Source organism: Aphelocoma coerulescens, chromosome 4A (genome assembly GCF_041296385.1).
Source record: "Aphelocoma coerulescens isolate FSJ_1873_10779 chromosome 4A, UR_Acoe_1.0, whole genome shotgun sequence".
NCBI classification, from domain to species: Eukaryota; Metazoa; Chordata; class Aves; order Passeriformes; family Corvidae; genus Aphelocoma; species Aphelocoma coerulescens.
In genome coordinates, this window is record NC_091018.1 from 17646227 (window position 1) to 17673916 (window position 27690).

Here is a 27690-nt window from a genome sequence, read left to right on the forward strand (position 1 = left end):
GTCTTCAGGCTCTGTTCCATGGGGAGCAGACCCACTGTTATATCTGCTTGGCTCAGGTTCTCACTGCAGTGCTTATATCCCCCCAGATCTCCCCAGATGATGATGCAGTGGTGGCCTTGCTGTGTGAATGGGCTGTCAGCTACAAACGGTCTGGGCGCCACAGGGCCATGGTCGTGGCCAAACTCCTGGAAAAACGTCAAGCAGAGATCGAGGCTGAGGTAGGTCCTTATTCCTGGAAGGCTGGGAGCACTAAAGGAGAGCAGAGGTTACCTAATTCAGATTACACCGACAGGCAAAGGCTGATCAGCACAGTGCCTCTTGTCACTGGTGCTGCTAATTATGGCATTTGCTCCATCTGACCCAATGTAGGTCATAAATGAGCCTGTGGGATGGTGCCTATCCCATTTCTTAGATACATTTGAGGACAGCTGATTGCAGTGCGGAAGCGCTGACATACTTGGAGACTGTGAAGTGGCTTACAGAAACCTGTGTGGTGGCTTGTTTATAAGAGCAAGATAAAAAAAAGAAGTCTTCAAGAGAATTTTTCTGAGATTTACGGATAGGAAGTTTCTCCTCTGTGTCAGCAGTTGGTACTTTTTCTGTTTCCGCAGAGGTGTGGGGATTCTGAAGTCGTGGATGAGAAGGGCTCCATCTCCTCAGGCTCTCTCTCAGCAGCCAGCGCTCCTGTCTTTCAGGATGTCCTTATGCAATTCCTTGACACTCAAGCTCCTATGCTAAGTATGTAAACAAGAACTTGTGGTCTCCCAGTTTTTAGCTTTCCCTCTCCTGTAAACTTGCAGTTCTCTTGTGTGTAGATATTGGTCTAAATTCTCTATCTGGTTTCATTGCAATTCAGAGCTTACCTTGGAGAGGAAGGAAAAGCAGGGCCAGATGACAGATGATGCAGAGGCACTTCTGTTAACAGAGCATTGACCAAGGATAGATGAGTTTAGCTTAATCAGGAATTACTTCAGGCTGAGAACTAGAGGGAGGTTTTTAACTGGTTACAGAGCTCTGGGTCTCAGTGGAAGTTCTGCAAACAGATTAAGGGTGATAGGGTAACAGGTCTGAATGATGCAGGCAGCTGTTTGTACACCCAGGAATAGCACTTCCAGGCTAAAGTCCAGTGCCTCTGGGCTGTGACACTGGAGAGCTTTTGACTTATTTGCTGATTTTTGAAACGGGACTTTCTGCTTTTAGTCCCTCCTGTCATCTCACAACTGTGTGTCAGTCACTGTGTTGACATGTCAGGAAATGCGTTCTCTTGCCCTAGGTTAGGTGGCTGGTGTTGCTTACAGTGGTGCAGAACTACTCTGATAGCCCTGACTGTGTTGTCCTTTCAGCTGATCCAGGGAAGGAAAATGAGAAGGTGGAGTTCTTTAATCTGGTGCTGCTGTTCTGTGAGCTAATCCGACATGATGTCTTCTCCCACAACATCTATATGTGCACGCTCATCTCCCGGGGTGATCTTGCCATGGATTCTCATGGGCCTCGCCCTCCCTCACCCTTTGATGACCCTGCTGAGGAACATGACAGGAAGGAGACAGAAGGAAGCAGTGGCATCAAGCTGGAGGTGAGAGCATGAGCACCATGGCCCTCCTGTACATCTCTGTGTTGTGGTTGCCTGTTTTTACTAGCTTTGCAGCCTCCTTGCTATTACCTGCTGGAGGATGTACCCCAGACTCCTGCTCTTCCTTCCCCCAACCTTTCCTTAGCATTTCAATTTAAGGTTGTGTTCTAAGTGACTGGAAAGGACCTGCAGATTGCAGAAGGGTAGATAAGAAAATCTAGCATGGCTTGAAACAGAGCAGCATATAATGAGGTGCTGTGTGAGGCCTGTCCATGATATTTGAGGTGTGACTCCAGCTTGCCAGGTACTATGGGTGTGGTGGCATATTGCTGTCGCTGTCCAACATGGACATCAATGCTGTAGTCAACAAACGTTTTCTTGTTCTCTGATGCATCACTGAGATGTAAAGCTGCTCTGTCTGTTCCCAGGACACAGGTCTTTCAGAGCCCATGGACATTGACCACAACCCCAGCATGCTCTTTGATGACATGGAAAAGACAGACTTTTCGGTACGTTCTAGCATTTCCTACCTGTTACTCAGTAAGTAGGGTCAGGGTGTTGTAGGGAGCCCAGGAGCAGCTTGTGCCTTGTTTTTGTGTATCTGCTGGAAGTGGCTGTGTTGTAAGGCAGTTGACACTGTAAAAGGCCCTTATAACCTATTTATGTAGGTTGGTGTTCATTCAGAGTAGAGTGAGTCCCAGTCATTCCTGGGACCTCTTGTGCTCTGGCTACTGCCAGCCCAGTGTTTGGGCAGGGTAGGAAGTGGGCTGCTTGGAAGTGGATGGGAAATGAATGACCATGATGGCACCAGATTGGGAGTGACCAGTTGGAGAGATTTTCTTGATCCTGGCAGAAGACACTAGTCTGCTTTCATCCTACTATGTGGCCTTCAGTACTTCAGGTTTACAGTTCTTCATATCTGTGGCCATAGTTCATGGTAGCAGAATACTTTGAAGCACTTAGTAGTAAAATTAATTTGTGGTGCTTGAAAAATGCCTGAGTACCTACATCTATCCAGCCACTTCTGACCTTTCAAGGTACATGTCAGGCAAGTGTGATGCAAAGCTATATGCTTTCCCAGGATCCTCACTTCTTCTGTGGAAGGGGTTGTTTCCAAAAATCCAAGCCATGAATTTATTACTCCTATTGTGTTATTTCCTGTTGTGTTTAACTTAATATACAACATGGACCAGAAGCAAAAGTAGGAATAGTCTCCTAGCACATTACCTTGATTATTGCCTTAAGAACTGGGTGTTTTTCCAACCCTTCCTGTTCCTGCTCCTTTTTAGGCCTGAGCAGATGTACATTCCTTCAGCAGTCTTTACTGTTGCATGACCATGTTCCCTAACTACATTTTCTTGTTCTTATGTTTCCCCAGATGTTTTCTCCACCAATGCATTGTGAATCTAAAGCCAGCCCTTCCCCTGAAAAGCCAGATCCTGAAAAGGAAGCAAAGACTCTGCTGAAGGATAAGTCTGTGGAAGGAATGCTAGCATCCCTGTATGACCAGCCTCGGCACATCCAGTATGCAACACACTTCCCTATTCCTCAGGTACGAGACTTGCTCCTAACTGCTCCCCTGTTGCTTGCCTTGTGCACTGGTCATGAGGCTGCTGTCTCTCCCTGCTGTGGCTGAGTAAGGAGCAGTCCTGCTTTTCTGAATGGCTCCTTGCTTACTCCCAGCAAAGCTTCTGAGAGGAAGGTTTTATTTTTCTTTCAGAGATCCAGATGTGAAGCAAGATTAAAGCATTCAGCCTTGTAGTTGCTAATGCAGTTGTCTCTTTTGGTTCCCCAGGAGGAGTCATGCAGTCATGAGTGTAACCAAAGGCTGGTAGTTCTTTTTGGGGTTGGAAAACAACGGGATGATGCTCGGCATACAATCAAGAAAATAACTAAAGACATTCTGAAAGTCTTAAACAGAAAGAGCACTGCAGAGACAGGTTAGTAGAGCTTGAGACACTCTTTTCTGAAGTTAGAGCATCTTTACAGTTGGCTGACTCCCTTGTCTGGAGTCTCACAGTGAAAGGATTTTACACAATCTACAGTGTCTGGTTAGAGGTACTAGAGAATGAGTCTGGAGTGGTGCTCTGTTTTCAAACAAACCAGCAAGTAAGACAATTGGTTTCCTGCTGGCAATGTCTGTTTAATTAACTTGTCTTCAGAAGAGAATTGAGTCATACAAGGCTGAGAGTGAGACCCTGGCCAAAACTTTGGCTTTTCAGATTTTATTTTATTTATTCTTGCATTTAGATCCGTGCAGAAGAAGCAGAAAATACTTTGCCAATGCATGTTTGACAAAGACTTTGCTGAACATATGCTGTTATACTTCAGGCACGTGCTAAATGCATAGGATAGGAAATTTGGATAGCTGGGTCAAAATCAGCGGAAAGCCTCTGATGTCCAACAGCTGAGAATCTGGCTACAATTTTTATTGCTTTGTCTGATGCCTGAAAGGCAGCTTAAAATGTGGTAGAAAGATGATGCTTTAAGAGGTGGAGTAGTCTTGACAAAGAAGCTTCTGTGGCTGAGCATCTCCAGTCCAGAATGCCTGTTCTCATCAGGGAATAGGTATATTTCTAAATCAAAACAGAAGGATATTCCAAGTAGTACTTTCATTTGGGATGAACTAGATGTTAGCCCTACTGTCATTCTTAGGTTAGGAATTCCTTAATGTTTGAGGTTTTTTTTCAATTCAAGATAGTCCTTATCAACTTAAGGTCTAGGACTCAGGCCTTTTGCCTGTGCTTCATGACAGGGGCTGATCTTGCTGGGGAACTGTCAGAAGCTGATGGCTGATGTTTAATCAAGCCTAATACTGTTTTCTGATATTTTCAACTTTGGTAGGTGGGGAGGAAGGCCAGAAGAGGAAAAAGAGCAAGCCAGAAGCCTTTCCAACAGCTGAAGATATCTTTGCAAAGTTCCAGCACCTTTCTCACTTTGATCAGCACCAAGTCACATCTCAGGTATTAAAATTTCAAAACTGCTGTCCTTCTTGGGCCCTGACTGTATCCCTTTGTGTTACTGAGAGCAGCTTCCTGGACAGAAAAAAGGAGGTGAGCCTGCTGAGGGACTTCTGAAAGGGGAGGTAGACTGTGTGTTATCTTGCACTTGCAGGTATCTCGTAATGTCTTGGAACAGATCACCAGCTTTGCTTTGGGAATGTCATACCACCTGCCTCTGGTACAGCACGTGCAATTCATATTTGACTTGATGGAGTATTCACTCAATATCAGTGGTCTTATCGACTTCGCCATCCAGGTAAGGGCAGTGTGCTCAGGTGCTTCCTGGGGAGGGATTTGTCCACCTGAGAGGCAGCAGATCTGTGCTGTGATAGTTGGCCTGCTCTGGTCATCACTGTTGAACCCTCTGACCTGTGTCATGAAGGTGGTCAGATTATATGGTCATTGTGATGCTTCTGGGCTGCAGCTGTTAGGAATAGGTTGTGTGTGGCAGATAGTCTTGCATGTTCTGTTCTCAGGATTATTCTTCCAAAGGATTTGGGCTTGTCTCCAAAGGACTTGCATTGCATCTCTCTCCCTGGTTGCAGCAGGGCCTTGTTCTAAATGAGAAGGGGGTTGTCTGTCCCTGGCACCTTGCCTAACTTGCTCCCCTGGAAAGATCCTTGGCACATGGCAGCTCAAGCTGCCTTCTGGATCCTGTTAAAATCCTGTTGCTGTTTCTTCAGCCTGTACCAGGTGTCTCTTGAAGCCTAGCCTGGAAAGGATATCAGAGTGAGATTTATGCAGGATAGAACTACCAAACAAGCTGCTTGATACTGCCTGTCCCATTCACCCTCTGATACCAAGCCCTGACAGCCCCTTGTACTGTCTGAGACATTGTGCCAACTGTTGTGGGGTACATCCCTAAGCAGAAAGTGCCTGGCAGTGCCTTTCCTGTCAGGTCCTATAGGCTGTGGGTTTGGTGTGCCTCCTTCCTTTCTGACCATACCTTACCCCTGTGGCTGTTGAAGGGTTTTTCTGTCATTGGGTGCAGTTGCTGAATGAACTGAGCGTGGTGGAGGCAGAACTGCTGTTGAAATCCTCCGACCTTGTTGGCAGCTATACCACCAGCTTGTGCCTGTGCATCGTGGCTGTGCTGCGGCACTACCACTCCTGCCTTATCCTGAACCAGGACCAGATGGCTCAGGTCTTCGAAGGGTAAGGGCATCTCCCTCTCACAGTGTGTAAGGAAGCAGTGTATGTTCTGAGGGTTCATAAGGGGCAGGGACAGCTATATCCTACCCAAAAGGCAGCTACTCAGCGTTCAGCTCACTTCTTTTGTCTCTCTGCAGTCTGTGTGGGGTGGTGAAACATGGCATGAACCGCTCGGATGGCTCCTCAGCAGAGCGCTGTATCCTGGCCTATCTCTATGACCTGTATACCTCCTGCAGTCACCTCAAAAGTAAATTTGGGGAGCTATTTAGGTGAGTCTGATGCAGCTGAGATGCAATGGGTACTGCTCACTGTAGCACCTTGACTTAAACTTTGCTTTTGATCTTGTTTGATGGGATTGCTCAAGAGCCTCTCAGTGATTCAGTGGATAATCTTGACTCTTAAAACATCATCTTTTGGTAAATTACCTCAGTAGTTCTCTGTACCTCCACAGGTCTGTACCCACCCCACTCCTGGAGGATAGATGTAGATAGTTTTGTTCCTGCTAAACTGATGACTGAGCAGTTCATCTTAAAGGTGGTTCTCTGCTCCCTAATACTCCTTGAGCTGTTTCTGAACCTGCTCTGCTTGGTTCTGGGTTTGTTCCTGTGCTACTTTGCACTCCTTTTTCTGCTCCTGTTGGCTGTTTGTGTTCTGCTGTGCTGATGTTTCCCCCAGGTTCTGTCCCATGGGATTAGTTTATGCTGCGACCTTCTGTCCTTTGCAGTCCTTATCTTGGGAACTGTCCCTCCACTAGCTTCCATAGCTACCCAGAGATGGAATCCACATATTTTCCAGGCTTTGTGCTTACCTGATCCTGTGAAGGGGTAATTCTCCTGACAGCCCTGTTTTGCAGTACAATGCTTCACTTTGTCTTCTCTCTCAGCCCCTGCTCCCTATTAGTGTTTCCAGTGCAGGTGTGTTGTGGGACCATCTGAGCCCAGTGAGGGGCTGTGAGAATGGCTTTTGTCTTGATATCAGCTGGCCAAACTCCCAGCTACAGAGAGCATTGGAAGTCTCTCTCTGGACTGAATTGAGAGCAGGAGGGATTGCTGTTGTCATAGTTTGTCATACTGGAGTTCTTTGAAGGAGTTGTCATACATACGGAAATGAGAAACCTGATACTAGTCTAACTGAATTCCCAAAAGCTGCTCAGCAAAACTTTAAAGTAAATGGCCACAGATAAAAGGGAATAATCCCTAGAAGGCAAACAGTAAGTAAGAGATGGAAACAAGGAGTTCCAAAGCACTCTGCTAATGCTTGTGCTGTTTTATGCCTTAGAAGTGTGAGTGGTGATATCAAAACTTTTCATATAACTGTTACTTAGCATATAATAGAAGTTGGCTGCAGGTTTTTGTAGTAGGGTGCATCGATGGTGACCAGGTGATAAACAGACAGATGAAGTTAAGTGTTAAACATAGAAAAATGCACATAGGATTGTCTTTGTTCCTTTCTAAATTCTATGTGGTGGTGGATATATTCTACTGGTTGAATAAAGGATCTTTGAGCTGTAACAGATACATAATTGAAAATGTCATTATAGGGTACAGTAGCAGTCAGAAAGCAAATTAAATATTAAGTATTGTTTGGAAACTAATGGAGAACAGAGCAAACAGCATCATTAGACCCCTGTTTATGTCATGGTACAACTGTGCCTTGTGGTTTGGGGGAGCAAACTCCAAAAAGCATGTAGTGGATTTAGGCCCAAAGGAGGGTGAGTGGATAAATTACTCGAGGTTTGGAATTACTTATGAGGAGCTGAATCTCCTCCCCATAGAAGAGGAGTACTGATAGAAATTTTGTAAAGTTCTGGTTGATGTGGAAATAAACTGAATGTTTAACATGTCTTAGAATGCAAGCACAGAAAGGAATAAATAGAAAAAAACAAATGTCTTTATTGGTACACAGTGATCTTGAGTTTCAACATGTTCTTGCCCAGAGAGGGTTTGTCTTTGCTCACCAGAGTTCAGTGACCACTTAGGGTTTTGTGTTCCTAATCTCTTTTCTGTCCTGTTTAGTGACTTCTGCTCCAAGGTGAAAAACACAATCTATTGCAATGTTGAGCCATCTGACTCCAACATGCTGTGGGAACCAGAGTTCATGATTGACACTATTGAAAATCCATCTGCACATAACTTTACGTACACCAACCTGGGCAAGAGCCTCAATGAAAACCCAGCCAACCGCTACAGTTTCGTGTGTAATGCACTAATGCACGTGTGTGTGGGACACCACGACCCAGACAGGTGAGAGACAGAGCTTTCATGGTTCTACTGAGCAAGTAAATTCTTTAGGTGAGGGTAAGGAAGCCAGTAGCTATATCTTGGCTGTCTTGGGGTATGAAGAAGGAAGAGCCAAGACTGGGGTCCCTTAGAAAATCGCTGACTTGATGGCATGCATGAGTAGCAAAGCTGACCCTCTGCTTTTTTCATTATTTATTTAACAGGGTGAACGACATTGCTATCCTGTGTGCTGAGCTAACTGGCTACTGCAAGTCTCTAAGTGCCGAGTGGCTGGGTGTGCTCAAAGCTTTGTGCTGTTCCTCCAATAATGGGACCTGTGGCTTCAATGATCTCCTCTGCAATGTTGATGCAAGTGCAAACATTCAAAAGGGGAAAAGGAATTGAAGCAGGAGTGGAGGGATCCCTTGGGAGAAGGCAAAAATGAACAAGGGATGGAGGCTTTGTCTTCTGAGGGCAGGGAAAAGGCTTTGAACACCAGGGGCTGCCGTTGGTGTTTGCTGCAGCCTGGGCAGACCATGGATGTTGATCAGGGGTTATGGGCCCTTCTGCCCCCCAGCTCATAGGAATTGCTGACAGAGGGAATGAGGTAGAGGCTGTTTGGATCACTGGCTGATCTCCTCTCTTTCAGGTCAGTGACTTATCTTTCCATGATTCCTTGGCCACCTTTGTTGCCATTCTCATTGCCCGGCAGTGCTTGCTGCTGGAGGACCTGATTCGCTGTGCTGCTATCCCCTCACTCCTCAATGCTGGTAAGTGCATCCCTGCACAAACCTGTCTGACTCAGTTCTGACCCAAAGGCCCGTGCTTAACAGATACTTGGTGAACCCCATAGCTGTGAAACATGCCTCCAATACTTCTTTTATACTTAATAACTGAATATGATGCTTTAGAGAAATTCTGGCCTTTTGATTTCTGCCAAAAACTGGTTGTGCTAAGGTTTTTCACTGCCCTGCTCTCTCGAGTTTATGTGCAAGCTGAAATAAGCATGGAGAAGTGTTACCAGCCTCACTGTGTGACCACTGTACTCAGCTCTGAACTCCAGCAGTATGCCTCCCACTGATAATACAGTTCAGCTTAGCATTTTGGCTAGAGCAGCCAGCTGGGCTTACAGCACCTGTGCCACTGCCTTACTCTGCCACCAGCCTTCCTATCTCTGCTCTAGGGATTACAACATCCAGACTCTTGACAGGTTGAAGTTGGAAAGATGGAGCAAGCAGAATGCAGTGAATGTCACTGGGGATAATACTGATGGATTTGCTCACTTGCATGTTAATTGCTGCACATGCTCCATATTTGTAAATACAATAAGGCTGCTGCAGCTTCTCGGTTGGCTGCTCCAGGGCAGTGCACTGTGAATAGCTTTTGGATTGAGAGTCAGCTGTCCTGGTGCTTAAGAAATCTCAGTTGTCTGTTTTCTTTACATAGCCTGCAGTGAACAGGACTCAGAACCAGGAGCACGTCTGACCTGCCGGATTTTACTCCATCTGTTTAAGACTCCACAGCTGAACCCATGCCAGCAAGATGGCAGTAAGTGAATGAACCTAGAGCTTTTCTTTATTGTGAAAGTACTGAGGCTCTTGCACCTCAAGAAGAGAGATACAAGACCTTATGGGTAGAGATCATAACCTGCTTGCTTTGAATAAAGCAGGCAAAGCCCGATGCACTGCTTTCTTCGTAGGACAAAGAACAGTATCCTTCCATTTATGTCACTCTGTGGTAGCTAGGCACTGGGGAGAAGGTTCTTGGAGGCAGGAAACCAGCCAGTAGAGGTGGCCTTGCTGTCACTAAGCCATTAGAGTAATGATCACTTCTTCTTTTATGTCTTGAGCTTTGTATAGCCTCTTAACTTGGTGCCAGAAGCTGCTGTTTTACAGCACTCCTTTTCTGTGTGATGATGGAAACATTCCAGGAAGCTCTGTTCTTGGCTTCTCACCAGTATCCTGATAGCTCAGATTTCTAAATCCAGTCTGTATTCTAGGTCTAGGGTACTGTTGGAGCTTGGAGTTCATGACACAAGCTCTGCACCCCATTTGGATTTCATGGTTCAGTTGTCACAACGTGATTGACATTTTGCTTCTTGAAATTTAATTAAATGGACGTCACGTTAGAGTTAGGAAAGGAACTGGCCTCGGGATTCTCTGAGCTGAATTTTATGGTACTTGCTGGCACATAATTCAGGCAGCTCTGGAGCCCGTGCCTTTCTCTCTTACTGAGTATTGCCTTTCCCCTTTGTCCTCTTTGCAGACAAACCCACTGTGGGAATTCGCTCTTCCTGTGACCGTCACTTACTGGCAGCTTCCCAGAATCGCATTGTGGATGGAGCAGTCTTTGCAGTGCTGAAGGCTGTCTTTGTTCTGGGTGTGTACCTGTGTTAGCCTGACCCATAAGCATGTTTTTCATGGGAGTGGGAGAAAGGCACTATATTGTATGTGTTGGCTGTACAGAAGGCCAGAGGAGATGTGTTCTGGTGAATATGTGGCTTGTGTGAAGCCGTAAACATTCTTTGAGTCTCTTTTCTGCAGAGAGATTACTGATCCCAGGGAGAGCTTACAGAATCTCAAGAAGTTTTTTGAGTCAGGCTTTGTGGTTAAGTTGTTGATTATGTGACACTTGTGCTTTCCATTTAGGAGATGCAGAACTGAAAGGTTCTGGCTTTTCCCACCCTGGAGGTGTTGATGATCTCATGGATGATGAGCTGGGCACCAGGAAGGCTGGTGGTCGGGTAGTAACTGTAGAAACAGCTAGCTTGGATATTTATGCCAAATATGTACTGAGGAGTATATGTCAACAGGTGAGTCTCTCCCATCTTTAAGTTTGTCCTTATCCCTTCTGCAGACACATATATCCCATATGCCTTTCTTCAGGTTGGGTTTGGCAGGTATTTCTTTGAAAGATCAGTGAAGAACCTGCAATGTTTCTGTCATGTGACAATACTGAGGAGAGCTCACTGTTAGCAAAACACAGAGACAAGCAATACTCAAGAATTAGGTGTTGCAGTATGCAGGGACTGCCTCCCCTTTGCTTTGGCAGTAGTGCAGGGCTCCTGTCCAAGGAGGGGGAGTGCTGGGAGTGGTATCCTGAGTTGTGTGCTGAAGGCAAAGAAGATCAGCACGATAAAGACAGTTTATTGAAATGATAAATGGGTGTCTTTCAGAATGCAGCTTAAGTGTTTCTTGCAGCTAAGGCTGTTAATGTATCCCTGGGCTTTGCATTGCTCTGTTTAGTTAATTAAAACAACGACAACAAAAGCCTTTTGCTTAGCCTAATCTGACAGCACTGGTATTTCTTTTCCTTTGTGGAAAATTGACACTGACCTGGCTAACAAGGTTGCAGAGTGGAGTGGATGTAACCATGCTGTATGAAAATGGATGTTGAAGGGTATCCTTAGCCTTGGTTATAAGTTTATTCTCTCAGCAGGAAAGATGTGGTGTTACAATCTGAAACCTGTATTTTATATTACTAATGTGTAAACCCACCGTTAGTGCTGTGTGTTGTCCTCATGCTATTGTCTATTTATTGGCTCATTGCATAGCAGTGTTACCAGCTTACCAAAAAAGAATTGGAACCACCTATTTTTAAGTATAAATTCAACATTCTTGATGTCACTGAAACCTGACTGTAGCATTTACAGAAGTAGATTTTCCCTTGCTGATCAAAGTCTATATAGGCAAGACTCAAAGTAAGTAAAAGTGTTTGTGCACAGCAGGGAGTAGCAGTGTCAGGTATCACAGCTCATACCAGTTGTTGGCAGCATTGGTTATGTAGGAGTGAGCATTCCAGTAGATACCCATGAGTTACCACCAAACTGGCTTCCTGCAGCTGTAAAGGGCTGATAAAATGCTGTATTTAATATTAGCACCTCCACTGTGAGCAGTCAACTTGCACTATCAATGCCTTAAGTTGTAGGTTGTGATTTCTCAATCTCAGGTTCAGGTATATATTTTATAATAGATTTCATTGTGAAGGGATAGGGAAAAGGAGCAGATTATAATTAATGTAAATGGTTCTTCATAGACTCATAGAATGGTTTGGGTTGTAATGGACCTTAAAGGGTTAAAGGCCTTAAAGGTCATGGGCAGGGGCATGTTCACTCTACCAGGTTGCTCAGGGCCCCATCCAACTTGGTCTTAAACACTCCCAGGGATGGAGCATCCACAGGTTCTCTGGGCAACCTGTTCTAGTGCCCACCTCTTAAACCTGTTCAGGTCCCTCTGGATGGCATTCCTTCCCTCCAGCACGTCTTTCTTTCTTGTTTACATCAATGAAGTGGATTGGAAATGAAGTCTGAGTTCTTGTAAGCAGCTGAGCAAGTGATAAAAAGAGTCTTTCCAAGGATACATGTATTACCTAGGCAAGAAAGAGGTTATAATCAAGAGATGATGATGTAGCAACACTGAAGAGGGGAAATGTAATAGGCATTGGAGAGGTCACTAAATCTCATGTATTGGCAAAGTGTAAACTTCATCTGGAATGAAGATAACGATCTAGGCTGTGGTTTCACGAGGATTTCAAACCAGAGTTTTGACCTTTGCAGTCTTTGTGCTTCAGTGCTTAGAGTGCTGCCCACTGCTGAAGGGCCTTTCCAGCTTTCTAGGCTTAGCATCAGCACCTGTGCATAATGAACTGGATCCTCATCTCTTCTTTTGTTGTCACTTCTCAGTGGAACAATTCTCTGATCAGGCTTGCTCTGCAGATGCAGAAGTGCTTATATAGCAGTCCTCTGTTGATTTTAATTTAATGAATTTGCCTAATTTTAAATACGAAAAATTTTTGCACTAACAAATGCTGCCAGTTAACTGTAAATGGAGTGAAGTACCTACCTCATGTTTGGAAGCTGCTGCCCTTATTATTATCATACATTTAGGGAGCATCAACTGAAATTGAGAGGCTGACAGTAATAGTTTTCTGTCTGCCTTCTCATGACATGTGGCTTGCATCCAGCCAGTTATTTTCCTTTCCAGAGTTTGAGACGTAAAGTAATTGGTTTTTACTAAGTATGGCAGTGTGTTTTCCATCACTATATGAGAATTAAGGGGTGTGCTTTTCCCCAAGACATGTTCTGGTTTAGTGCTAGCTGCAACCCTGAGTTACCTAATTTAGGAGAGCTCCGGAGCTTTGTTGTGCTGGAAATAGGCCAAACAATTTTAAGTGATCCCTTCTGATCTTCTGAGCCCAAGTGGCAGTGTTGATGGAGCCTGGACATGGTAGTGACTGTGTACTGTTAAATCACACCAATATTTTCTCAAAAGAAAGAGCAACTACTGTGTTTCATTACTGCTGACTTGTCAAAGTTTGTTTCCTCTGTTCCGATTGCTGTGCTGTGCCTGATGCCTGCTGAATCAGGATAGTACAGTTCATGAAGAGAAATGATTATCAGGCATAACTGCATACTAATAAGGCTTTTATGATTTTGATGTGTTCCATGCATCTCTCTGAAACTGAAAGCAGGGGCGTTGGTTTGGAATCAGACATCAGTTTGACTGTGCTGACTCTGCCTTCGTCTTGCAGGAGTGGGTAGGAGAACGATGTCTGAAGTCCCTCTGTGAAGACAGCAATGACTTGCAGGATCCTGTCCTGAGCAGCACACAGGCCCAGAGGCTGATGCAGCTGATTTGTTATCCACACCGGCTCCTGGACAATGAGGAGGGAGAAAATCCTCAGCGGCAGAGAATTAAACGCATCTTGCAGGTGCAGGCTCCTGGCAGAATCTGAGTGTCCTAGTAGTTGCCTCATGTAAATGCACCTCTCTGAGGAGTGTGTCACTCGTTATGGTGGGACCTGAGGATGTGGGTTGGTGTAGTCTGAACTAAGGAATTACATGAAGTATGTGTGTGTGTGTGCATTACAGAATTTGGACCAGTGGACCATGAGGCAGTCCTCGCTGGAGCTGCAGCTCATGATTAAACAGACAGCAAGCAATGTGAGTTTCTGCTGAGAGGGGATCATACAGGGAAGAGTGAAGTGGCTGTTTGTGAGTTGTGGCTGTTGTGGGGAGGTGGCCTGGCAGAAGGGGGGATAGGGAGGAAGTAAACAATGAGGGAGTCAGGCCTGTGAAAGCCAAGCATGAGAAAGAAGCAATGAGTCTGAGACCCCAAGAGCAGCAGCCGTGGGGAAGCTGGCAAACTGGCTTTGTACTGAGTTGAAATCTGCAAGCAGTAAGTGCTCTCAGAGAAGGACTTGACTGTCTTTTTCTTCCCTACCTGCAGGAGATGAACTCCTTGTTAGAAAATATAGCCAAGGCCACCATTGAGGTATTTCAGCAGTCAGCAGAGACCAGCTCTGCTAGCTGTACTGGTAATGGAGTCAACAATATCAGTAGCTCAACAAGTGCTACACCTGCCAGCAACAAATCCAAACCCATCCTCAGGTAGGTGTAGAGCCAGCGTGCAGCTCCCTTGTAGCCAAGTCTAAATCTTAATTTGCATTGTAAACATTTTCTTCTCCTGTGTTGCCACAGCTCCCTGGAGAGATCCGGAGTGTGGCTGGTGGCCCCTCTGATTGCCAAGCTTCCAACATCAGTGCAGGGCCATGTGCTGAAAGCTGCTGGAGAAGAACTGGAGAAAGGACAACATTTAGGGTCATCATCCCGCAAGGAGCGAGACCGGCAGAAGCAGAAGAGGTGAGTCCGGGGGAAGGGCAGGCAGTGCTTGCTGTGCTGATCCCCCAGCCTGGCAGTATAACTCCTTCTCTGTTCTCTCACAGTATGTCCCTCCTGAGCCAGCAGCCATTTCTGTCACTGGTGCTGACATGCTTGAAAGGACAGGATGAGCAGCGGGAAGGCCTCCTCACCTCTCTGTACAGTCAGGTCCAGCAGGTAGGGGTCTTGCTTCTCCCCTGTGGGTGTCTTGCTTCTCCCCTCACTTTCCTCAGGGACTCGCCCCTCCAGCAGACAGGCTCTTGAGCATGGCCTCAGGATGTTGCCTGTTGTACCCTGTTTGGCATAGGGAGCTTGAGCTGACCATTTCTGAGTCACCAGACAGTGAGTGGTACAGCTGCTCTCTCCAAGCTTCAGCATACAGCTGGTGAGGTCTGTCCTTTCTTCTGTATTTCTTAGATTGTTACAAACTGGCGAGAAGATCAGTACCAAGATGACTGCAAAGCCAAGCAGCTGATGCATGAGGCCTTGAAACTGCGGCTGAATTTGGTGAGCAGTTGCAGAAAAAGAGCTTAACCATCTGGGCTGAGGAGTTGTCTGCCTTTTTTTTTCCTTTGGAACAAGCACACACTAGAGGGTCTATATATGTCCTGAGGCAAGGAAGTAGGAGAGACACTTGTGCTGCTTCTAGGTCTTGAGCCCTGAGTGGGACAGGGTACATAAATACACTCCCTTGCTCTGTTTCACCAGGATGAAATCCAAAGACTTGGTCTCTTTTTTGTAGATATGCCTTCCCCTTTGAATGCTTTTGCAGCCCACAGCACTACTATTTGCATCTGAGGTTTGGCTGCTGACAGCAGTCTCCTTCAGCTCTCAGTAGGAGTTAAGCTCTGGTTTAAGCTCCTTTCTCACTTCAAAATCTCAGTGTTTCTTGGTGTCCTTGTGGCTAAACTCCCTTTCTCTGCCAGGTGGGGGGAATGTTCGACACAGTCCAACGCAGCACACAACAGACAACTGAATGGGCCGTGCTTCTCCTGGACATCATCAGCAGTGGCACTGTGGACATGCAGTCAAACAAGTAACTTTCTGGCTGACTTCTGGTGTATACACTTCTCAAGGGAGGCAGTTGTTAGCATGGCCCTGTTTCTCATGTGAGCTGGCTGTTTCTCTAGATGATCTGTCAGAAGTGACAGCTGAAAGAGACTTCGGAGTAATAGCAGGCTACAACTGATAGCCAAGTGCACTCTGCCATATTCAGAACAAACTTGCCTTTGCAGATGCAGAGAGATATGCAGGGGAGAGCTGAGTCTGCTTTTTAGAGGTGCTGAATGGATACAGAGGAGTCCAGTCTTAATCTGTAATACTGCACCTAACTCAAGTGGGAGTGAAACTCAAGTGTGGTGTATAAGGAAAAGGAGGATTAGTGTGGGAGGTTATTCTGAAGACTGACACTTCTAAATGTGGGTGGAAGTCTTGACAGTCTAATAGTGTTTGGTGTTGCAATGATGGCAGAGGCTTTTTATCAGCTTTTCAGGTGACTGACCTTTCTGCTCTGACCAACAGTGAGCTCTTCACCACCGTGCTGGACATGCTGAGTGTTCTCATCAACGGCACCCTGGCTGCTGATATGTCCAGCATCTCTCAGGGCAGCATGGAGGAGAACAAGCGGGCATATATGAATCTTGTCAAGAAACTCAGGGTGAGGGACACCAGGCTCTGTCTGGGGACCCAGAGTGTGCTGTGTTGTGGTTGTCCAGCTATGCAGATTTACCTGTGTCTCATGAACAGTACCTGTCCTGTTGCTGCTGTTTAGATGAAGTAGTGAGGGTGGCCCCTATGACTCTGTAGGACTGAAGGGTGCAAAGGTGAGAGATAATGCAGGGATGGAGGCCAATACCAGAAGAGGCATAGGTGGGCTTTGGAAGGATGGTTTTTCCTGACAAATTCTTCAAGTCCTCTCTGTTCCACTTGTGCAGAAAGAGCTGGGGGACCGTCAGTCTGACAGCCTGGAGAAGGTGCGACAGCTACTGCCACTTCCCAAGCAGACCCGAGATGTCATCACCTGTGAACCTCAGGGATCCCTCATTGACACTAAAGGCAATAAAATAGCTGGTTTTGATTCCATCTTCAAGAAGGAAGTAAGTGAAGCATTTTTGTCTGTATCACAGCTCCTGAGTGCAGGTGTCACCTTGTCCTCTGATGCCTTAAGTCTGCACAGCTTGGGAGGCATCTGTATGCAGTGCCTCATTCCCTGATGAGCTTTAAGTGGCTGGCTGCACGCAGACAAGCTGGCACATAACCATGTCCAGAAAGGGCAAAGCTGGGGTGTTAATGCTTGGTGATAGCATGCTGCTGTGACCTGAGATGTTAACTAAATTTGGGGGTTGTATTTATGGTTATATGATGTGTAAGAGAAACACATAATCCCTGTCACATAAGTTACTGGGCAGAGCCAGTGTGAGGAGACTGGCAGAGATGGGATGAAAGAGACTAGACAGTTGTTGATGAAGGCCTTTAGAAATGACTGCTTTGCCACCTGGAGGAGCAAGGACCATTAGCAAGGGCTCAGTCTGTTTACTGAGACATCTGGAGTAGAGCCTGAAGAAAGCACAGAGTTTCCTTGTACCCTCATAGGTGCAACAACAGGGACTTGAAGGTTCTTATCTTTTTTGCTTTAAAGGGTTTGCAAGTCTCTACAAAGCAGAAGATTTCCCCTTGGGATCTTTTTGAGGGTTTAAAGCACTCAGCCCCTCTCTCCTGGGGATGGTTTGGGACAGTGCGGGTGGATCGCAAGGTGTCCAGGTTTGAGGAGCAGCAGAGGCTTCTTCTGTATCACACACACCTGAAACCCAAGCCCCGCAGTTACTACCTGGAGCCCTTGCCACTGCCCCCTGAAGAGGAAGAGCCTCCTACACCTGTGGCTTTAGAGCCAGAGAAGAAAACTGCAGAACCAGCCAAGGCTGATAAAACAAGCTCCAATCCTGCTGCCTCCACTGAAGAACGCAAGAAGAAACAGAGCAAAACCAAGAAACGCAACCAATCTGCCAGCAAAACTGAGGTAATGGAGTGTCCTGCAGCTGTGGGTGTCCCATGTCCACCACTCTTAGTCACAGAACACTCCCTAGAGTCTTCCTGAGGAGCCTGAGAGTAGTGTTCTGGTGAAGATGTGATGTGTTTCCTCTCAGCTGGGAGTACTGGAGCTTTATCCTGCTCTTTCTTTCAGCTTGGGGCAAGGCAAACATTTTCTTAATCTCTGATGGGAGGAAAGGAGTCTGCCCAGCTCAGATAACATCCTTGGCTTCCTCCTGTGGACTTTTCAACCCTTTAATACTCTTCCTCCATTCATGAATTCCCAGAGCACATTGATCTTTCTTACCGCTTTGTCTTCACAGGACTTTGTGTTGGGCCCTAGCCGAGGGGTTTCATATGGAGTTGGTATGCCTACAGATCTCTTGCACCACCAGTCAGGAAGCACCATGTCGAGGCTGGCATATGGACAGTCACCAGTGGGTCTCTATGCCCAGAATCAGCCTCTTCCAGCAGGTAGGTGCACAGGAGAGCCAGCATGTTACAGCTCTTTGGGAACCTTTTCTGTGAGATGGCCCTGTGCAGGTCCCTACACTTTCTCCTTTTGCCTGTCATGTCTAGGTACAGTGATGAGCAGTCATTCTGGAGCTATGAGGTGCAGCAGTAGCCTGTGACTGGTCTGCCTGTTCCTCTTCCTCTTGCAGGTGGCCCTCGCCTGGATACATCCTACAGACCGGTACGCATGCCACTGGGAAAACTGGTTCAGAGTCGCCCTCCCTATAGTGGTGTGCTGCCTCCAGGGATGGGGAGCATGATGGGCATTGACCCCTCCTACAAGCCAGCAGTGTACAGGCAGCAGCCTCCAGTGTCCCAGGGACAGATACTGAGGCAGCAGCTGCAAGCAAAGTTGGTAAGTCAGAGCTGTGCTCTTGCTGTTGCTGACTCCACAGTATAGCATGGCCAGGCTGTTCAGTGCTGTCCCTTTTAGCCAGAACTGCCCAGCTCTGTATCTGCTCCAGAAAGATGCTGTTTCTTGTGTCTGTTCCTGTGGTGCCACCTGCTTTGTGGGCCCATGTCACTAACAGTTGGAGGAGGCTGTCATGGGGTGGCCGCTGGGGAATGAGAGGGGCATGTTCTGGCTGGTGGTGGCAGGTTTTTTAGTGGCCTGTTTGTCCCAGGTCAGGGTGAGGCAGAAGTCATGAGCGTGGGCCTTCTGTGCAGCAACGTCGTAGGTTAAGCAGTGAAGCCACTTGTCTGATTTAGTGGGAGCTGCTGAGAAGAGAACAGCAGTGTTCCTGCCCTTTGGAGATGTTGGAAAAAGCATTTCTCTCTTGCCTTCCAGCAGGGCCAGGGCATAATGGGCCAGCAGCCCGTGCGCCAAATGGCTCCAACCCCGTCTTATGGAGCACTGCAGCCCTCCCAGGTAAGTGGCAGTGACTGCAGGTAGGGCTAGAATCTGGCTCCAGCACAGGGCTGCAGCTTTGTTCTTGCTGCTAAGCCCTGAAAGCTCTTGGCTCTTCTCCCTGATGAGCTTCCCTGTGACAGTATTTACAGGAGGCTGATGTCCTGTGTTCTGTGTTCCTTTTCACCCCATGACTAAAAAAGGCTTTTTTGTTTCATTTCAGGGTTACACTCCTTACGTCTCCCACATAGGCCTTCAGCAGCACCCCTCCCAGTCAGGCACGATGGTACCTCCTACCTATTCTGGTCAGCCCTATCAGAATTCCCACCCCAGCTCTAATCCTGCTCTAGTGGATCCTGTTAGACAGATGCAGCAGAGACCAAGTGGCTACGTGCACCAGCAGGCCCCTGGCTATGGGCACACCTTGGGCAACACACAGAGGTACCTCCTGCCCTATGGGATGTTAATAAGCTGTATTTTATTAAGGGTTTCCCTGCTCTGCTCATACAATTCTAACAGCAAACTGTGAAAACCCCGTTCTCCATGCTGTCAGAGGAACATCTTTATCCAGCTTTCAGTCCACGGAAGAAACAGAGAGATAGGATGAAATTTGGAAATGCTAGTTGTAGGCAGGAAACTCTGTTACCAGCTGGAGAAAGATGGCATAGAAAAGCATGAGGAAAAATTACCTGGGAAAGTCATAGTTCTGGTTTTAAATCTAACCAGCAGATCACCATCAAAGGGCTAAATCTAAGATTTCCATTGTTCCTGAGCAGGCATAAATCCAGCAGGAAAGCCATGCAGAGCAGTGGGATGATGACTTACTTAGGGCTTCTAGAAAAACAGGTTGTATTAAACCCTTGAGATGCCCTTGTGTCCCTCACCTTTCTGCAGAGACAGCATGGATTGCAGGGAGCTGTCTCATTGGTGGCACAAGTTGTGTTTGGATTAAAGAAGCTGTTTGCCTGTGAATCCTTTACTCCATGAGCTTGTCCTTTTCTCTTGCAGGTTTCCTCATCAGTCAATACAGCAGACCCCCATGATGAGTGGAATGAACCATTTGGGTCCACAGGGAGTCCCCTCAGGAATTCGACCCAGCCAGATACTTCCTGACCAACAGCAGCAGCAGTACCTGAGGCAGCAGCAGCAACAACAGATGCTGAGGGTAAGTGGTTGCTGACAGGAGGAAGGCTGCTGCAGCTGGAGGAGGCTTGCCCAGTGCTGCTTACCTGTGCCCCTCTGTGTCAGGAAGGATGTCACGCTGTTGGGGGCTGTCTCTGGTACTTTGCTAGGCAGTTCTCCCTTCCTTAGAGCTGGCCACTCCTATGATAGAGATTCCTGCTGCACTGCCTTGTGCCAGTCACCCAGCATGAGCTAAAAGTCTGTTCAGTTCTCTGGCCTGTGTCCCACCTCTTCCTGCTCCAGCTGAGCCAGTAAATTGTGCAGAAGGTTAGCTGTTGTACAGGTGTGCCAGGAGCTAGAAACAAAGTGAAAAGCCCCGTCCTCAAAAGAGCATGAAAGTTGTTCAAGGTCATCTTGAGGGGCTTATCTGCATTTCTCAAGATCAAGATAAGTACTGGTTGCAGTTTCCAATGGCAAAAAATCTGGCATGAGTCAGTCCACATACTCCATTTCTTGCAGCAGATGGTGAAAAACGGATCCAAAGGCAACTGTTAGACCCAGCTCTCTAGGTTCAAAGAAGATCACAAGACAAAAGTCAACAGACACGAGCATTCCATGGATTTGCATTATGATCTTATGAATATTAAATAATTACATGAAATACAGGTACATTTCTAGGAATTACAGAAATGTATTGAATTGACAGAGAAACACAGTTTAATTGGTGAATTCAGTACCTTACGACAAGGCCCAGCAAACCTGTGGAATATGGGGAGACTTTACATGGCACAGAGTGCTGAGTCTTTGTGTTCAGAGAGTGGCCTGAGCAAGACAGTGGTTCCTGCAGAGAGCTGCAGTCAGCAGTATCTGAGAATTGCTGCCTTGCACTGAACAAGAGAACTGCCTCTGGCATGGTCAGCAGCTTTTAGTCCTTTTGATAAGTAGCACCCCCTGACTATTCACTTTAAGTTTCTTTTAGCATTCTCCATTACTCATATTTAGAAGAACATGCCTCAGACAAATTGCTAACACTTCTCCTAGCTCAGTAACTTCATGTACACCTTCAGCTTTTAGCTGACTTTGCTTGGTTGCTTAAAAAACCCACAAAGGTGGAGTGCCCCAGATGCCCCATTAGTGTGACTCCTGCTGTGTTACCAGAGGCATGCCAGGTGCCTGGTGCTAGAGCTGACTTACATGATGCAGTGGCTTGTGGAAAGGATGGGTGGCCTTTTGGTTTGTTTTATGTGGGTTGGTAGACAGCTGCTGCAAGAAAGTAGGACATGAAATTGGTATCCTGGCTCACTTAGTCAGTCATCTGTTTTCTTGTGTACCTGGGTCATAGCATCCATGTCAGGAACCTGTTACCAAACTGGTTTAAGTTGGAAGGCTGTTCTAGAAATTCATTTCCTTTGGCTTGAATCCTTGATCCAAGCTTCAATGTGTTCATGACTGGTTCTTGTATGAATTATTATTGTCCACTGTGTCCTGTTTACTGGCTGTTCTTTCTCACTGTTATTTGCCCAATGTACATTCCCAGGGAGCACTTGCAGCTTCCAAAGGTCAGGTTTTTCTAACCTTCTTTCGTAAGATACTGTTCCTTCTCCTGATTGTATTTTTGTTTGTTTTCTGAGTCTGTTCAAGGTTTGAACCTTGTCCTTTTGAGCCAGTGATTGGAACTGTACCTATCATCACCATGTTGGGTTTGTTACGGTAGCATTAGGATTTTTTAATTTCTGCTAGGAATTCTTTTTTTTTTTGTGATCTAGAGAGTTAAAAACTGCATTGACAGATGGGAGAATTGTCTGAAAATTAGGAGAAATGAAAAAAACTTGAGATTCCTGGGTATGTTCTGACTCCAACACACTGAATATTCTTTTCAGCGTAACTAATTCTGTAAACATTTGGTTTTGAGCACTGAATCCAGTTTTATCCACATCCTTTTATTGATGTATAACACCAGCTGTCATGAGTGGCAGGGAAGGACAGCAAGACAGATTGAAGAGTCGGGGGACATGAATGAGAAGGAAAGTCTGAAATAGCTGGGTGTGTTGCATTAGAGAGACAAAGACAACAGGAGAGATAAGTCTCCAAATTTTTTATCTTAAAGCAAAAAAACCCCTTATCTCTTATCCCTAGGCTGTAGGACCAGAAATGGCCTTAAAACACAACATGTGAGATTCAGGGTAGAGATTAGGGAAAACTCCAGTAGTAGGAGTAGCTGACCTGAAGTGGATTGTGTAAGGAGATTATAGGAGCTCTGTTGCTACCTCTGAAAAGAATCTGAGGATGAGTCAGGCAAATACTCATTATTCATTATTGCTGATCTTAACTAGGAGGCAGGAGATGAACCAGCCAGCCTTTTTTCCAGTAGACTCAGAGTTCTCTTCCTGTCATCTGTCGATACCTCATCTTGCAGAAAACCTTGTTGCTGTCCCTGTATTTCTTGCCATTTCTCAGCCTGGGGTGGAATCCTGGTGAAATTTGAGTGATTTAGGTACCTGTAAGGAAAACGGCGTTACGAGGGTGTTTCACTGCATGGAACGTCATTCCTCCTTAAGCCTTTGCTCTGCCCCGGTGCTGTGTGCGTTGTCCTGACAGTTCCCTGATGGTCCCTTTTTTTTGTCTTCGCAGCAGCAGCAGCAACAGCAGCAGCAACAACAACAGCAGCAGCAACAGCAGCAGCAGCAGCCCCAGCCACCGCAGCCCCAGCCCCAGCAGCAGCCCCAGGTGTCCACAGTGCCTCAGCCACAGGCGCAGGGCCAGCCCCCGGGGCTGGGGATGCAGGCGCTTCCCCCCCAGCAGCCCATTGTGAGTGTTCCCTCGGAGGCACGGGCGTGTGATAGTCCAGCATAAACCCAGCAGTGCTCCACCTGCATCCCCCCCTTTCTCCCTGCCTGAGCTTCCCAGGACCTGTGTGAATGCTGAGGCTGCCAGCCAGGCGGTGTGGTTGTAACTGTGTTTCTCTCTTTACAGTTCCAGCGCCAGGGCCTTCAGCAGACACAGCAGCAGCAGCAAACAGCTGCTCTGGTTCGACAGCTTCAACAGCAGCTTTCCAGTAAGCCTGAGTGTTCTTGATCCTGTTTCTAGTCTCCTCCCTGCTGTTTTCTATTGCAGGTACTCTGGTGTAGAGAAGCAAGGCCAAGCCAGATTGTCTGTCTGAGGACATAAATTATGCTGGCAGGGAGGTGGCATCAGGACTTAGAGCTACCAGCCCAAGGGGGCACAGCAGCAGGGAGGGCAGTGCTTGCCAGCTTGTGAGCAACCTTCCAGACCTTCCTCCTGCTGCCTGCAGAGGGACAAGGGAGCTGAGCCTTTGTAGGGACTGCCACACAGCTTTCCTGAAAGGATCCAGTGTGCAGCTTTAAAATCATCTGGGGGCATTTTCTCTGCCCCAGGTGACCTCTGAGGGGCACAGGGAGGCTGTAATCCTGGAGCAATCACTTGGTGGATGACCCAGAGACACTGTGGTTCTGTTGTGAGGCAGACAAGACTTCTTGGAGGCAGGAGGGCTACTCTGAGAAGTGTAGCTGCACACTTGCTCTGTGTGTGGTGGTCTGTGGGCTTCCGTCACAGACGGGGTAACGGCATAGATTTTGTTCAGCCTGGCACTGTATTCCTATAATCTGTATTGAATTACTGGCTGGAGGGTCACAATACAGAATGCAGGGTCTATGCTGTTCCCTTCTGAATTGCCTGCTGTCATTGTCTTCTGTCACCTTACTGGCTTTTCTGCTGTAAAAATGGCAGAAATGCTATGGAAATGCTCAGAAATGGACAGCACAGTTGATAGGGGGTTTTTTTGTTGTTTGCACTGAGAGTGAGACTGTGCCAGATGTGGTAATGTGTGGAGTGGGGGACTTGGAAACTGTGCTTTTACTTGTTTCCTGATGGAAAATTCCTAGTCCTTGTGACCAAAAACTTCCCCAAACCAGGTTTTAATGTGCTAAGCTTCCCACTAGCCTGATTCACAAATGATAAGTCTGTGCCAAAGAATCTCAGCTGGGACATTCGAGTATAGGAAGACCTTGTATAAGAATCTGAATATAGTAGAACAGCCATATTTTTGTAGCCTTTCTGTACAGCAAATGGAGCTGTTGTATCTGGAATAGATGTGTGCATCCAGTGCAGCCTTGTGTCAGCATTCAGCTTCCATGCTGCCTCCTTGGGTTTGCATCAGCTTTCCCTGGAAGCATCTGGAGTTCTTATTTGTAGTGTCAGGGATGAAGCGGAAAGCAGGAATTAAACCAAGACCAGCCTGCAGGAGGGGGACAAGGGTGTTTTGGGCCCAGGATAGGTTGCCTTAGGAGGCTTCAGAGTGTCCCTGAATGTCCAGAAGAGTTGAGAAGGCAGCAGGCCAGCCAGGTTACGCTCATCTCTGTTTACTTAGTGGCTTAGGGTCACACATGCTGATGTTGTTTCAGGAAAAATCCTACAGAATTTTATGTATCAGACAGTACTCAAATATACTGTGAGCAATGTAAATCACAAAACATCAGTCCCAGCAGTTTGGAAGTTCATGAGGTTCTTGAATGTAACTTTACCACGTTTCCTGCCTTTGTGCCATCTGGAAGTCCTTTGGGCCGGTACGGAGATACTGACAGGAAGCCAGGGAAATTTTCTCTGAAACCTTCGGTTTCTGGAAGTGCCTTAGGATGAGCGACACTAGCTAGCTCAGCAGCTTGCATGGCTGCAGGAGTTGTGGTGTTTTATAGGGCTGATTTTCTTTCAAAATCAGAAATAATTAATTCATAAACTCATCCTCCCAGCTACTTGCCGCCTTTCAGGGCTTTGTTACGGTTCTCCAATTCCACCATGAGGGTTGGAGAGATTTTCCCTGGAAATTTCAGGATCAGGACTGGCACGTATCTCTCTCTTCCTAAAAGAATATGGGATCCTGGCTGTGCTGCTGTCCAAAGGCTCAGGGAGATCTGCAGCACAGGGAGTACCATAATGGTTTTATTTTCCTTCTCATGGAAGGAAATGTGACACTCCTCATACTGCACTGGTGACATGGGGAAGGGAATCTCTTTTCTGAACTAGACCTTGTGACTGTGTAACTCTGTCTTGACCTCAACAGATACACAGACACAGCAGAACAACAACCCATTTGGACGCTACTGACCTGTGGTACTTCACCCTGATTGAGGAGGGAGACATCACTGTGGATGGATACAGCCTCTTCAGCCTGACCCACACTCTGGGGCAGCCCCCAGCCTCTGTCCTTGTGCCCCCAGTGCTGCTGCTGTCTGTCTCACAGGGAAATGCCCGGAGGAGCATTTTATTGTACAGAGAAAGTGTTTTTACTATCCAATTTCTACAAATGTTTATGGAGATCCCTTGTGGCTGATAGTCTCCCTTCCCACTTTGGTTTCAGTTTTTACTCAGTTTTTAGTATTTTTGTTAAAATAATGATTAAGACATTGTAAAATTTTGTACTTTATTTATACCAGATGAACTCCATACTGCAGACATTCTCGGATGAATACAGAGAGCTTACTTTGCAAACTGAGTGTGTATTCAGAGCCTGCCTTTCCTCCTCAGCACTCCTCCCAGTACAGCCCAGCAGCACCCTCCACACATGGTCTTCATCTCTTCCTCAATAGAACTAATGTCTGCATTTTCGGCTTTTGTGAAGGCTAAACAATTTTGTTTGGGAAGGAAAGCTCTTCTTCCCTGTTTATTTCATAAGCTGGTGTTCACATACTTGCAAAGGTTTGTGCAAGCTTTGTAGGATTTATATGTTGATTAAGAGCTTTACTGGTAGTCCTGTTGTATGTTCCACCAGGACACCAGTATAAAACAAAGAGGCACTTCTATTGCAGGGTAACTCTGAGCTCTAACAAACCCAGCTTTCCCCACCACAGCAGTTAGAGAGATGCTCAAGCTCCTTGCCTCTGCAGTCTAGGAGGAGCTGCAGACTGAGTGCACTCACAGTGCTGCTTCTTGCTTCTCATCACAGCGCAGTTTGGCTGATAAGCACCAAGGCTCTTCTGTTAGCTCCTTCCTGACGGCCATGGTGCTTTCTCTGCATGGGTAATGTGCATTCTGAACTCCTGCCCTGGTTAGTGCAGCCTGCTGGCATGAGGTGTGGTCTTGGTGTTTGCTGCTCCTGCTGTCTGTTCAACCTGGAATCCACCAGCATCTTGGGTTTTTCCGCAGGAGTTCGACCTGTGGTCCCTGTGGTAGCTTTTCTTGACCAGTGTCTTCCTTTCTGTCCCCTCGATGTGGAATAGGGTGAGGCCACAAGGACTCAGCAATGAGCTGCACCTGATCTTCATCTGAGGGCAAATAAACAATTCTGGAGGGTGGGCCACAGCATGAAGGCAAGCTCAGGGGGCTTGTGAGGGATGGCAGTGCCCCAGGGCAGTGCCCCCTGTCCTGGTTCATGGGCCTGTGTCTGCTGTCCCAAGAGCTGGAGCTGAGCCCTTTCCTCCTTGGGAGCACATGTGGAGCTGCTCTCTGAGGCAGCTGTGGGGCTTGCTGGCACTACACCATCCTCTACCCTGATTGTCCCCAGACACCTTGCACCTGTGCCAGGCTCTTGCCATGTATTGCTGGCCAGGCCTGAGAGAGGGGACTCAGTTGTTCGTGCGGACAGATCTCTGCAGCCGGCTGATTCCTCTGTGCATCCAATCCCTCCTTGTCCCCTTCCGTGAGGATGAGGCTGGGGCACACAGCCCTGAGCTGGCTGTTGCATTCCCCATCTCCTGCCCCCAGGCTGCTCTGTGCCAGGGGCTGTGCTTGCCGGCAGCCCATGCTCGGTGACCCCACAGGTGGAAGCCCTGCTCCGAGCCAGGGCTGTGTCCGGCGGCCCCCGCTCGAAGGGACTCGTGGCTGCGGCAGCAGGACTCTGTTCCCCTCCTCCTGCCGGGGGTGCGGACAGGGAGGGGCCACTGCCCCGTGACACTGGGCACTGTCTCTGCCCACACCATGCCCCTCTTCCTGGTGTGTACGGTCATGGCCGACAGCCCCCTCCTCTGCGGGCCCTGGGAGGCAGCTGAGCCTGCGCCAAGCGGCATCTTGGATGCTCCTTCTGCATCGCTGCCGCGCCGGAGGTGGGAGGGGGCGGCTCTGCAGCAGCCGGAGCGGCGTGGCAGGAGGCGGCAGAGCCGGGGTGGCCGGGGGGTGTCCCTGGCACGGCAGCTGTGGCGAGACGGGAGCGCTGCGGGGCGAGAACACCGAGCCGGGTGCCGGCCTCCTGCTGTGTGCTCTGATGGGGGATCTGGTGAAAGCACCCAGGAAGCACCCTGCCTTCCTGGGAGGAAGGGGATGACTTGTCCCCTCCTGTGGCCGGGTGCCTGCTGCCACGGGACCCTTTATTGCATGGCCCAGCAACAGGGCCCTGCTCTTCCTCTGGCAAAAGGCTTCCCCCAGCTGTGTCAGCTGCTTGGCAGGCCCGGTCTGTGTGGGATGAGCAGCACTCCACAGCTCTGTTGTGGTGACAGACTCAAGGCTGCCACTGTGTTCAAGATCCCACACAACCTTCGGTGTCTGCCCAGAGGTTTCTAGTGGCTGTGGGAGGTTTTTGGGGGACGTGGGGACCAGTGCAGGACCTGGTTCACAGCACAGGGCTGTCTGGG

The 27690-nt window shown here is 47.6% G+C and overlaps 2 protein-coding genes across 4 annotated transcripts in view; both read left to right on the top strand.

The window, feature by feature from the left end:
- The window catches only part of MED12 (mediator complex subunit 12), a 36140-nt gene extending 10525 nt beyond the window's left edge, over positions 1–25615 (top strand). Inside the window, exons 11-44 of one of the 3 annotated variants that reach the window (XM_069015525.1) lie at positions 87–218; positions 612–738; positions 1344–1573; positions 1999–2079; positions 2949–3122; positions 3366–3510; positions 4415–4533; positions 4685–4828; positions 5564–5727; positions 5862–5993; positions 7740–7967; positions 8168–8312; positions 8593–8713; positions 9390–9491; positions 10209–10322; positions 10592–10755; positions 13473–13652; positions 13813–13884; positions 14171–14331; positions 14422–14583; positions 14667–14778; positions 15019–15108; positions 15528–15637; positions 16123–16258; positions 16536–16697; positions 17240–17617; positions 17952–18102; positions 18291–18496; positions 18929–19009; positions 19212–19429; positions 19997–20153; positions 22745–22918; positions 23084–23165; positions 25188–25615. In XM_069015525.1, coding sequence (XP_068871626.1) covers positions 87–218; positions 612–738; positions 1344–1573; positions 1999–2079; positions 2949–3122; positions 3366–3510; positions 4415–4533; positions 4685–4828; positions 5564–5727; positions 5862–5993; positions 7740–7967; positions 8168–8312; positions 8593–8713; positions 9390–9491; positions 10209–10322; positions 10592–10755; positions 13473–13652; positions 13813–13884; positions 14171–14331; positions 14422–14583; positions 14667–14778; positions 15019–15108; positions 15528–15637; positions 16123–16258; positions 16536–16697; positions 17240–17617; positions 17952–18102; positions 18291–18496; positions 18929–19009; positions 19212–19429; positions 19997–20153; positions 22745–22918; positions 23084–23165; positions 25188–25231 — 4998 coding nt within the window. In that variant the 3' untranslated portion in view covers positions 25232–25615. Of the gene's footprint in view, positions 1–86; positions 219–611; positions 739–1343; positions 1574–1998; positions 2080–2948; positions 3123–3365; positions 3511–4414; positions 4534–4684; positions 4829–5563; positions 5728–5861; positions 5994–7739; positions 7968–8167; positions 8313–8592; positions 8714–9389; positions 9492–10208; positions 10323–10591; positions 10756–13472; positions 13653–13812; positions 13885–14170; positions 14332–14421; positions 14584–14666; positions 14779–15018; positions 15109–15527; positions 15638–16122; positions 16259–16535; positions 16698–17239; positions 17618–17951; positions 18103–18290; positions 18497–18928; positions 19010–19211; positions 19430–19996; positions 20154–22741; positions 22919–23083; positions 23166–25187 lie in introns of all 3 variants that reach the window. The other 2 variants (XM_069015526.1, XM_069015524.1) reach the window with 2 other exon arrangements.
- A 1481-nt stretch (positions 25616–27096) lies between these two features.
- NLGN3 (neuroligin 3) overlaps positions 27097–27690 on the top strand; it is a 42549-nt gene continuing 41955 nt past the window's right edge. The window contains exon 1 of the mRNA XM_069015528.1: positions 27097–27165. The gene's annotated coding sequence lies outside the window, so the exon portion shown is untranslated. The remainder of the gene's footprint in view (positions 27166–27690) is intronic.